The sequence below is a fragment of the Camelus bactrianus genome, chromosome 10, assembly GCF_048773025.1.
Source record: "Camelus bactrianus isolate YW-2024 breed Bactrian camel chromosome 10, ASM4877302v1, whole genome shotgun sequence".
NCBI lineage: Eukaryota > Metazoa > Chordata > Mammalia > Artiodactyla > Camelidae > Camelus > Camelus bactrianus.
Window position 1 is genome coordinate 59,685,354 of NC_133548.1, and position 12,008 is coordinate 59,697,361.

The window sequence follows — 12,008 nt, forward strand, 5'->3', positions numbered from 1 at the left end:
CCGTTCCTCCCCTGACCTGGCCTCTCTCTCTGAGACCCCCCTCCTTTTTATTCATCCTGGTTTAAGATGCTAAAAGCATCTTCCTATCTCTGAGGGCTTGAGTAAGTGAAGAGTTACTTACAAAAAGGCAAGGAAGATTAACAGGGACCAGGACCTCAAAAACCATCACAAGGAAAGACACAAGAAGGCCTTGTTGAGGGAGGAGGTCTACGAGTAGTTAAGAGCTGTGGTTCTGCAGCAGAGAGACCCGGGTTGAAACCCCAAGTAAATGCTCTTTGGAGACAACAATACAACCTCCTTCTTCCCATCCTTGTCTTGAGCAAATGCTTGGGGAGTTGAGATGGTGTGTTCATCCTCCCCGGCAGAAATTTCTCACACACATGGGCCTCCAGTGAGCCTTCTCTCTTCCCATTTGCTCCCTTCTTCCTTTTTTAAAATAAGGATTCATGTGAGTAATGAGTCTCATTCTTAGCACTATGTATTTAATAAGTTTTATACTTTAAAAAATCCTATCAGTGGGTTCCTGTTGGATGGGGGCGACTGCAGAATGGGCTCAATCTGTCATCTTGAAACTGAGGGGTAGCGCTCTTGTCTTCTCTCCTGACTTCAATTTGCCCCACTCCCTGGGGCTTGCATGTCTCTGACTACTCCCCTGGATTCTTCAAAGTTCATCTCAGGTTCTGGAAGCTTCTAGGATAACTTTAGCCCTCAGAATTCTCTTCCTCCTCCGAAGTACGTAATATTCATTTGGTGGTGGACAAGAAAGCGTGAAGGAGTTACAGTGTTGTGGTGCAGACTTTGTCAGCCTTGGCACTGTGGACATTGGGGGCTGGCTGGATGATTCTTCACTGTGGGGCACATCTCCTCCCCCAGCAGGGCAGGCCAAAAGTCAGCAAACGTTGCCATAGGTCCCCCGAGGGACAAAAATCACTTCTGGTTGAGCACCACTGTTGAAGCAAGATCCCCATGTATCAGGTAATGTGCTAGACTCTATACAGTCTTTATTCAGGGCCACTTTTCTACCTTTTTATTCCTTTTGCTTCAGTTCACTCATTTTAAACTTATTTTGTATTGCATCTTTACCTTTGTAAAGCACTTTAATCCTTTTTTTTTTTTTTTAACAAGGCAGGTAATATATAAACACTCATGGCTTCTTTTAAACCTTGCCACAACCCTTGAATGTCAATATTGGCATCACCTTTTAGCAGATGAATACTGAAGATTAGAGATCTGTCTTCGATAACTGGACTAAGTTCCAAAAACCAAACATTGGAGGGAAACATTGTCTGATTCCAGACTCCGTATTTTCAGGGCACAATGCTGTTTTGTTTACTTTCTCTCCACAGACCCATCCTTGCTACTCTGCTGAATTTTAGCTTGCAGAACTGGGGTTGAGTCTACCACCTCCTGGGACTAGCGTTCATTTCTTATGCTGGCATAGGAATAGTTATCCAAAGGAAAAACAGGCTGTCTTTTAGCTCGCCAGAAACCCCACGAAAGAGAGAACGGGGTGGTGCAGACTTTGTCAGCCTTGGCACTGTGGACATCTGGGGCTGGGTGGATGGGGGGTAGGGGTGGGGGGGTATAAAAATCTGATACTAAAAGCATTCATTTTGTATCATTTATCTTACACTTCACTAAAACTATTCAATACTTTTGAAGCTGCAGAAAATACATTACAGGGAAAAAACAAATCATCTCCATGATTACTTTAATGCACAACCTTGGCTTCCAGGCATTTCCCTCATTTCCTCAGGGGAAGGCCATTCCTCTAGCTTCTTTCTTTTCAATTGATTGCTAGGATTTCAATCTCTTTAGACCTTTTGCATTAGAGGAAAAAACAAGTCTTTTTTTTTTTTCCCTGAACTCGGGGAATTAGGAGTTTATCACAGTCTTTCCTTATTTAACTACCTATAGAATTAAAAAAACCCATCAAAATGCCTCAGGACAGAAAGTTCAAAATCCAAGTGTATCAGCATCACATCCTCAAAATCGGAAAAGGAGGATTTGGATTTCTTAATTCTGCTAGACTTTAAAAAGCATATGAGAAAGCGGGGTCTTGAAAATGGACTTCTAGAAGCAAAAGGGAAGACACCCGCAAAGGCGGGTGTTGCAGTCAATATTTTACAGCCCAGGAAACTAAGGCCCAGCAGCTAACTAACCCACGACCACCGTACCATTTCAATTCAAGCACTTCCCATTGGGGCTGGAGGCTTTGTTATGTCTAAAGCTCTCTCATCTTGGTCAGGAAGTTTCTACTTGACTTTAGGCCAAAAACAAATCTTCATTGCAAGTTAAAAAATGGAAATACTAACGTCAACATATTTAGAGGAAAACTTAGATTAAACCTTCCAAACCACCACACGAGGATTAGCGTTTAGAGTGCTTGCCCCCAAGGGATGAGGATTTCTGAGAGTTAGAAAGAATCTTGGAAATGGTTTTACAGAACAAGGTCAGATTGTCTCCTAACATTTGTATTTCTTTTCCCTGTTTTCTTACTTGGGAGGCAGCAGGTACAGGAGAAAGTTCCTGACGTGCTGGGGTCTAGATTTATCTTTATCAGCTGGAACCCCGGGCATGTTATTTCACCTCGCTAAGCCCATTTTTATTTTAATGACAGAGGTGGCCTGGATGGCCTTCCAGCACTATTGTTATGTGACTCTGTTATGCTTATCCTAATAGAAAGATCCTGATTAGGAAAATCAAATTGTCACAACCTTCGCTTAACCTTTAATCTTCTTCCTTTCCAAGTTACTTGCTCTCGGCTGGGGCCTGAAGTTCATCTCTGCCCTAGCCAGCTAAACTTGACCTTCTCTCTCACTCACTGTCTCCACACAGGCAGCAGCAGGAGCCATGGAGTGCTGGGGGGGTGTAAAAAACCTCTGCACCGGAAAATCAAAATCTTCTCCCTAATTCATAAAGTTTTTGAAGATTTTTCTCTGTGGGTTTCTTTGTGCTGCGATCCTTGGCTGGTTCTTTTCTCCCTTAAAAAACATAAATCTCCCAAGCCCCTCCTCTACCCTCTCAGAGAAGAGCTTATTAATAGACTACATCTTCGCTGCTTCCCCAAAGCAAAAGATTATTTTACAATTTGAATTCAGAAAAGGTGACTTGAATATAATAACTCATTTACATACTTCTTACTATGTTCCAAGCCCTGTTGTACATCCTTTCCATATATGAAAGCATTTAAACCTCAGAGCTCCGTGAAGTAGGTACACTTATCCCTTACTACCCAAATCTATTCAGTTCCTGAGTTCAGTGGCTAGAAGTCAGAGTTCAGGGAGCAAGTTTGAATGGCCAGGGAAATGTCATTATCTGAATTTGCATTAGTTGACCCACTTGGGATGGGATAAGGCCCTACCTTAAATAAAACAATAATGTTATTCAAAAGTGCAAAGCCATTTGGCTCCTTTACTGCAACAGCAAGGGTTTAGGAGAGATATCGATTCCATTATCTGTTTTGCAGATGACGGACCTGAAACACAGGTAGGTTAAGTGAATTGCCCAAGGATATTGTGGCAGAGCCAGAAATCTCACCCAGGCCCAAAGGCACCAGGGTCAGGACCATGCTTGTGCTAGACTGCCCAGCTAAAGCTCATGTTTCTTTGTGGCCAGTGGTATCATCCATGAACATTACCACTAGCTTTTCTAGGAATGTCTTTGGGGAGGTTAGCCAGAGTTCCCAACCCATTTTTCCCCCAGAGCTCAATTTCTCAACAGACTTTAATTATATGTTCTGTTAGCACCAGTACAAACAAGTTTTAAAGAATGAAACTTGCTACTTTTTGTTCAGGTTAACAGTCTAATCACAAGGTTTGAGGAACCATGATGTTCCATTCAGTCAACATCTTGAACGAATTCCACCACTGTGGATGAAATAGAGACAGGAAGGACTGGGGCAGGGCACAGCCATGCAAGGAATGACACAGCAATTGACACCAAGATGGAAGATTCAACTCCCAGTAGACCTTGAGCCCCATTGTATGCTCATTGTAATATATTAACATGGTAAGTGACACTCCCACATGCGCCATGACAGCTTCAAGGTTGACCATAAAGGGTCAAAGAGTGGGCAGTGGCCCAGTTGCTGGGAATCCCAGCCCCTTCCCCAGGGTGGTTGGTATGGTCCTCCCACTTGTTGGGTTATGAAGCTACCGAGCCCATAAAAACTGGCAACACTGCCTCGTGGCTGCTTGTCTCAGTCCCTTGTCTTCAGAGACGGCCTGCACTGTCTGTGGAGTGTGTGTCTACTTTTACTTTAACCTGAGCACCCAACCCCCGCGCCTCATGGCCTTTCTCTCGCCTTCTGAAATAGCCTACATTCTATGCAGTATGTATCTCTCTAAATAAATCTACCTTTACTCAAGTGTGGCTCACTCCTGAATTCTTTCCTGTGCGAAGCCAAGGACCCACACTTGGTGGGGCACATCGCAGGGGCTCAACCGAGACCTGGGACACAGCCCTCCTCTCGCCTCACATTCATTTTTCCTGGGTCAAATTGATGCAGTAGAGCAATAGGAAGAGGAGGGCTCCCCCAGCAGAAAAATGCTGGTTGAAGGGCAGGGTCACTTGAGCTCCCTGGGCAATCCTGTTTGCAGCCTCTGAAAACTTAGGTCCTCTTCAAACTTGTCCTCCACTAATCATGCTTGTGAGACCTGCCTCCCATGGCCAGTCAAGTCCACACCTATATTTCCTAGAGTATTTAATGAATGATCTGAGCAATGATCTTCTTTCAGAGCTCAGCCAGGGCCCTCACGAGCTTGTGCAAGAGCAGCGGAACCCTCCACCTCCCTGACTTGCTGTCACATGTGTCAGCTGACCGCTGTCCAAGCAAAGACCACAGGATAGGCTCATGCTCACCTGGTAAATAAAATCTATGAAGCTGATAGGTAGTATCTTTATAAATTTTAGTGGAAAATAAAAGTCCTGCTTGATTTCAAAGTCTGTTTACACTTTGATGTAGCAACAAGGCATAAAGGAGGATTGTAACTACATTCAATCAATAAGAGTAACAAAGAAAATATACCTCTTCGGAGTCCTTCCAGATAATAAGGACTCTTGGCTATGCCTGCCATGCAAGTGTCTGCTTTGTCACCACGTGGTGAAAAGGGTAAGGGTATGTGGCAGTGTGCCGAGGCCCAAGAAGCCACACTTTGAACATGAGGCAAACTCCTGGAATAACACTTCACCTAAGAAGAGTCAATCTGTCATTGTAGTGACCTGCCATACAGAAAGCACATGAGCTTTAAGACAAAACTCGGAGACTTGACATGTCAACGTGAAATTTCCAAGTGTGCACCTAGTCTCCCTGGTGATTTTTGGACACTCTGGTGGCAAGTGCAGAGACCCAGTGTCTAAGGCACAAAAGGACAACTAGACTTAGAAAGCCTAGGTTCTAATCAAGACTCCTCATTTGCCAGCTGTGTGACCTTGGATGCGTCACCTGCCCTCTCGATAAGCCTTCATTTCTTTTTCTAGTTAAGAGGAAGTTAGATTGCATGATCTCTAAGGTCCCTCTCAGCTCTGAAAGGCTTGTGGCTCTTGTTTATGTTTTAGAGCTCTGACTGCCTAGTTCACCTGATTTTGCCTAAGCTATCATTTCTAATAGGTGCTGTTTACTCAGCCTGGAGGTTTCATATCACTGTGAAATATCCCTTGGAAAGCCCAACCATCTGACCAAATCTAAACTTCTAATGTTCTGCTAATTAAGCTATCACTGCTCAGACAACAAAGGTTAACCAGTACTTCCAAATGCCAGATACACCATAAGAAAGTTTAACTAATATCCAGACTCTTATTAAAACTTCTGTTTCTTTTCTCTATGATCTCTGGCTCATCAGATATCCAGGAGATGATTTTAGGGTTCACCAGACATTATTTGCATATACCCCCTCCTATTGTAAAGGTTCATAAATTTTGTTTTTAATTGAAATATTCTGCAATGATTTTCCTTTTTAAAGTATTTACGTGAGACAAGTGAATATGACTGAAGGAGTCAAGAGTAAAAATTCTCTTAAGCACATACATAAATTCTACAATACATAACAGCACTTGAATATTTACAAAATTTAAAAAAAATTTAATAATCATTGCCATATTTTCTCATGATTTGTACAATTTAAAAATAAGCCTGTGCTTTCACATAGACTTTTTAAAATATATAGCATCTGCTTGAATTACAAATGATTAGCAAAATCCATTACTTCACAGTTCACCATCATCCATTAAAAAATTCAATTAATCAAGTACTTAGGAGAAAGTCTGCTGGTGTTTAATGGGAAGGTATATTAAAAATCAAAGGCAGTTTTAATTTTAAAGGCACAAATCTTCATAGGAATCTATTTGTAATCTTTCGATCTTGCAGTAGCAACACTGTAAAGGCCTGCAGTCTGTGAATAAGTCAGTTTCCTTTCCTGGCTGACGGTGGTCAGCAGGAAATGCTGGGAGGTACCTGCTACAGTTTAGGAATTGGTGTGGCCGCCACTGCTATGCTCTCAATTGCACACTCATCGGTTCCTCTGCGGATCCGGAAGTACCCATCCTCACCCCACTCCCGGCCCCAGCTGTTTTTAACAATCCAGTAATCCAGCCCAGAGGCTGAGTCAGTGCCATAGCCCACTAGCAGGACGGCGTGATTGGTCAGCTCGAAGGGGTTGAAAGGGTCTCTCAGACCAGTGTGGTGGTAGATCCCCTTGCGGTAGTGGAGGAAGTCATCATAGACTTCAAAGGCAACTGCCATGGGCCCTTGATGGACCAGTTCAAGCTTCATCAGGGCTTCGTTGCAGCCCCCATAGAAACCTCCCACGTAGCCGTACTCGGAGGTGTAGTAACGAAAGCAGTCCTTTTGCAGTTTGCATGGAGAATCAGTGCCTGTGTAGGGGAAGCAGGCCTCTTCCACCAGCCCGAAGTCTTGGGCGTACTTTCCTGCAATGAGGTATGGGAAGCCACCTTCACAGCCTAAGGATGGATAACACACAGAGTTATTACCCTCTCTTAGAAAGTGGTGCAGGAGAAACTGTCCCATTTCATACTTTTTCTTTTCTGCTCCATGATTTATTCTTTATGTCACTCCTAGACAATGTTCTCAGCTTAAACACCACTTTGTTCATCCATCCATTAGCCATCTAGCTGATCACCCCCTCATCTCTGTCTATTTAACAGACACTTACTTGGCATCTGATGTGAAAGGTAGCTTTGTGGTTAAGTGGGAGGCTCTGAGGCCTGACTATGTTAAGTTCAAATCCAAAACTGTGTGAAGACTTTAATTTCTCTGTACCTCTGTTTACTTATCTGCAAAATACAGATAGCAACAGTACCTTCTTTATAGGATTAAATTAGTTACTTCACGTAAAATCAATAAAAGTCTGCTACTATTGTCATTATTACATAGCCAGACACTTCCTCAAGGAAGTCTTCTCTGACCACTTCCTGCAGAAAAATCTAGATCAAGTCCCCATACCCCTCCTCCAGTCCTGGCCCTATCGCAGGCATATCTCAGAGACTTTGCAGGTTTGGTTCCAGACCACCACAGTAAAGCAAGTATCACAGTAAAGCAAGTCAAAGAAATTTTTTGGTTTCCCAGTGTACATGAAAGTCATGTTTACAGTCTACGGTAGTCTATTAAGTATGCATTATGTCTAAAAAACAATACATGTAACTTAATTTAAAAATGCTTTATTGCTAAAAAAAAAATGCTAACCATCACCTGAGTGTTCAGTGAGTCATAATCCTTTTGACTGGGGAAGGGTTTGAAATATTGCAAGAATTACCAAAATGTGGCAGACACAAAGTGAGCCAGTGCTGTTGGGAAATTGGCACTGATAGACTTGCCTGACACAGGATTGCCACAAACCTTTAATTAATTAATCAATCAATCAATCAATTAATAATTCATTTGTTTATTATTATTTTATTTTTTGGGAGGGAGGTAATTGGGTTTTTATTTATTTACCTATTTTTAATGGAGGTACTGGGACTGAATCCAGGACCTTGTGTTTGCTAGGCATGTGCTCAGCCATTGAGCTATATACCCGTCCCCCAAACCTTCAGTTTATAAATAAAAAATGCAGTATCTGTAAAGTGCAATAAAATGAGGTATGCCTTTATACGCACCCATGACCCTTTACTTTTCCTTCATTGTTCTTATAATTATTTAATTTCTATTTTCCTCACTTAACTGTAAGCTTCATGAGGGTTCAGGACTGTCTTGATATTTCACAATCCACAGGGCCTAGAAGTCACAATGAAAGGCTCACTCACTGTTTCACTGATGAATTAAGAAACTTCCCAGTGTGCAAATCTGGGCTTGACAGGAACCCAGACTGAAATGAGAACACTGCTTCCTGACTCGGTGGCAGCTGGGCTTTCCGCATACCTTACATACGGTCTGCTCTCAAAGCCTACACACAAAAATGTCAAATCCTTCCGGGGAGAAACCAGTGTTAGTATGATTTTAATAAGAATTAGGTTTTGGATTGAGACCTTATTTGGAACTGAAACTCATGCTTAGAAGCTGAGTGGCCTTCAAAATATTATAGAACATCTTCATGTCTGTTTCTTGCCTATAAACAGGATAATAGCTACTCTTTCCAGGTTTTGAGCATTGTCAGGTGATACATGTAAGAGGCTCCTAAGAGCCAGTGCTCACTCAAAATACAGCAATTATTGACATTTTGCTGGATGGTGCACTGAATTCCATGAGAAGCCACTTATTAACAAGTGATAGGGCCAGAGCTTGCATCCCAGACAGCATGCTCTCTCTACCTCCTCATCCTTTTGCCTTTGCCAACAGTGGCCAACTACACACAGGTAAACAGTGCCTGAAGAACAACACTTACCTTGAGCATACTGACTGCAAGACACAACCTCCTGAGGACTCAAGATTGGGGCCTGAGTATTGTTGGTTAGTATACGGATCCTTGCTTCCAGCATCCCCACAGAAGCAAATGAGTAGCAGCTTCCACAAGAGGCTGGTGATGGAAAAGAAAGATATATAACCCAAGAGACCTTTGAAGCACTCAAAAAGAACCACAGAAAACCCTGAGTGGGTAAGACAGATTGATACATTTATATTTAGCGTTGCTGTTTTTGAGATCAGCACAGTAAAGAAGACTTAATCGACAAGCACTATTGACCTTACCAGCAAACATTAAGATTTCAGCTTTTTCACTAAAAGGTAAACATTACTATATGGGGCTTTCCTTGAGGATATTTTGGGAGAATAAAAGAAAAAACCCTCCTAACTTCCGCAAAGCATTTGACAGTATTCTTAACAATGAAGAAATGGTTTACGTCTGCAACGCTCTGAGCCACCAAGTTGAGAGAAAGCTATGAGGGATACAATATGAGCTAAACTTTTAAATATCTCGAGAGCAGCATTTTCTAAAGTAACTCGCTGAGTGGAATTAACCCTAAGAGTGGCTCAGGTATGGGTATTGTGGAGAGCTGGATTCAACCAGGGTCAAGGAGGCAAAATACAACAAACCCCAAGGAAGTAAGAGAGTAAATATAATGTGGTATTTAAGGTGGCTAATAAGGAAGTAAAGATATAAGGCAGACGGACATAGGGAAATTGAAAATAAATTGAAAAGTAGCTGGATGCAGGTAGGGGGAAAAGGGAAAAGAAAACAGCTTTATTTAATTCCTGGATGCTCTGGCAAAGACAAAATAAATTTTAGAAGCATATGCTAGGAATATAGTTGCTGTCTCAAGGAGAAAAAATGATTTATGAGGTAGTTTATGTGAAAAATACTATTTTTTCTATGTTTCTTCAATATGTGTGAATAAAAGAAATAAATACATAGAATAAAATATGGCATGTATGTAGCAAAACTGGGACTTGCACTTGTTACAATTCTAGAAAGAACTGAACATAATTTTAATATCTCTATTGTTACATAGCCTCTTTCATCTTTGCTACCGATACAAATTCTACGTGGAGAGATGCTTGTACCAGCTCCAAGACATTGGTATTAAATGAAATTGATATGTTATTCAATTTACTAATATATTAGTTAACAAATTATTTGAATGGTGAGCACTCCCTTATGCACATAAAGTAAGATTAATGAACAGACAATGCTGCAAGTCAAAAAACTCATGTATATAAAGAGAAGGCTGCCTTTGTTCTCATTAGCAATTTAGTGACTATCTTCCTTAGTTAGAAAAGTAGTCAGAAGAACACTTTGCATTCAAAATATGAAAGGCGCTGTTTCTCCCTTCTCCAGACAGCTACTGACTCATGTCCCCCGACCAAGCGCAAAGGAAAGCCAGGATACTCTGTGCTCAGCCTCCAACAGTCTAAACTCTACTTAAATGACTTAATACCATTTTCCTTAACCTAACAGTGAAATTTACAGGAAATCTGTTTTCTTCACCTTGGTGCTTGATGCAGTGAAGGAACTCAATGCATCTTTGTAGAAAGAAGAGTCAAGTTATGAACAACTGGATATATACTTATATCCAGGAAAGAAAGTTATTCCAATGGGAATTGTCCATGTTGGTTTCTAAGCTATAAGGGAGGCAGCCCCCAGACCCTCCTGTGAGCCTTCTCTGAGTAGTTCAACAACACCACAGGTCTCAGACTGAAGTCTACTAGAGCCCTCTTACCCTTTAACTGCTGCCATTTCTGATGGTCCCCAGAATTCTTCCCATAAGTGTTTCAGATTTATCCATATGGCTATTGCTACTGAGGGACCACTTAAATTATGCAGATTAGAAGAGAAATACTTGGAAGGGGGCCTTGGAATTCATCTAGCGTATAACCTGTTCACTCGATAATGCACACACTAAGACTCAGAAAGAAGCAATGAGCTGTGCAGAGTCACAAAACTAAAGGATAGAAGGTACTAGTGTTTAAATGTCTCCGAATACAGAAGTAGTGCCTTTTTCCATTTATAGATCGGTTTCTGCTTCAAAGACTCTTCAAATTTCCTTTCCCTGTCATCTAGTTACTAGACAGACCAAAATTAACTGCACTGTACATTAACTGTACATTTCATTTTTGAAATTATCCAAATAATTCTATCCTTAGGGCCCCTCTTTCAAATGACAGAATGTCAAAGAAGAAGATAAGTGATAGTACATGGCCAAAGCCAGGGTTTTTTTTTTTTTAATGAGACATCAGGGTCTTTTAATAAATAACATCTCAGGAGAGTCTAGAAATGACCCCAGTTTGGCCATTGAGCATTTCTGGCCCATGGCAGCCATAGAAGTAATCACTTTTGGTATTGACCATTAAACCCTCAACATCTGACCATCCGGCATCATGGAAGGGACAGGCCACATGTACGTACATTCAAGGGCTCAAAATGTGCTATTAAAAACAGAGAAATCACAGGAATGAGGAAAGGAGATAACCTTCCTCAAGGCCCCGATGTTCCCAGAATGTCAGCTGCCAAGGTAATTAATGCCTCTTTGCAAAAGTCAAGGCCAGACTCTAGATTCTAAAAGGATCATTATTTCTTAAGAAGTCTATGAGGCAATAAAGAATACAAAGAGGATCTGGTCCAGACAGAGCTCTGCAGTAATCAAATTTCCACTCTCAAGTAGATAATGTGATTCTCACATGCTTTAACTCCACTCAGCTTCATCTTCCAACAGTGGAGAACACACCTGGCCGACTAGGAGTGAGGAGCCAGGATTCTCCACCACCCCCACCCCCTTGTCATTTCTCTGTGTGACTATGGGCACATCACTTGACCTTGTCAGCATTTCTTTTTATCTTGTATGCAAAACAGGCTGAAGCAGACGATTTAAGGCCCCTGGCTTCCAGTTCTAATAGTATAAACAGTTATTAGAACATGCCTCAAGTGAACTAGATTGTAAATGTTAGGAAAACACCCTGCATTTCCTAATTAATGTGACTGAAAGACAATCCCTTTCTCTCCTGAAGATACAATAATGAATAAAGATGGCATAGCTGTGAGAAGAACAAAGAATGCTCTTTTGTCCCCCCCAATTTCTTAGCTTTCTTCCCTCTCACATGTCAAAGTAAATCTTAGGTA

The 12,008-nt window shown here is 41.6% G+C and overlaps 1 protein-coding gene and 1 non-coding gene across 2 annotated transcripts in view; one reads left to right on the forward strand and one right to left on the reverse strand.

Moving 5' to 3' along the window:
• The window catches only part of LOC123613792 (uncharacterized), a 43,194-nt gene that overhangs the window by 26,587 nt on the left and 4,599 nt on the right, over window positions 1-12,008 (forward strand). The window lies entirely within an intron of this gene.
• The window catches only part of CTSC (cathepsin C), a 33,758-nt gene continuing 27,809 nt past the window's right edge, over window positions 6,060-12,008 (reverse strand). The window contains exons 6-7 of the mRNA XM_010973378.3: window positions 8,841-8,972; window positions 6,060-6,960 (exon numbers count right to left, since the gene is read on the reverse strand). Of these exons, the coding sequence (XP_010971680.1) occupies window positions 6,458-6,960; window positions 8,841-8,972 (635 nt within the window). The 3' untranslated portion in view covers window positions 6,060-6,457. The remainder of the gene's footprint in view (window positions 6,961-8,840; window positions 8,973-12,008) is intronic.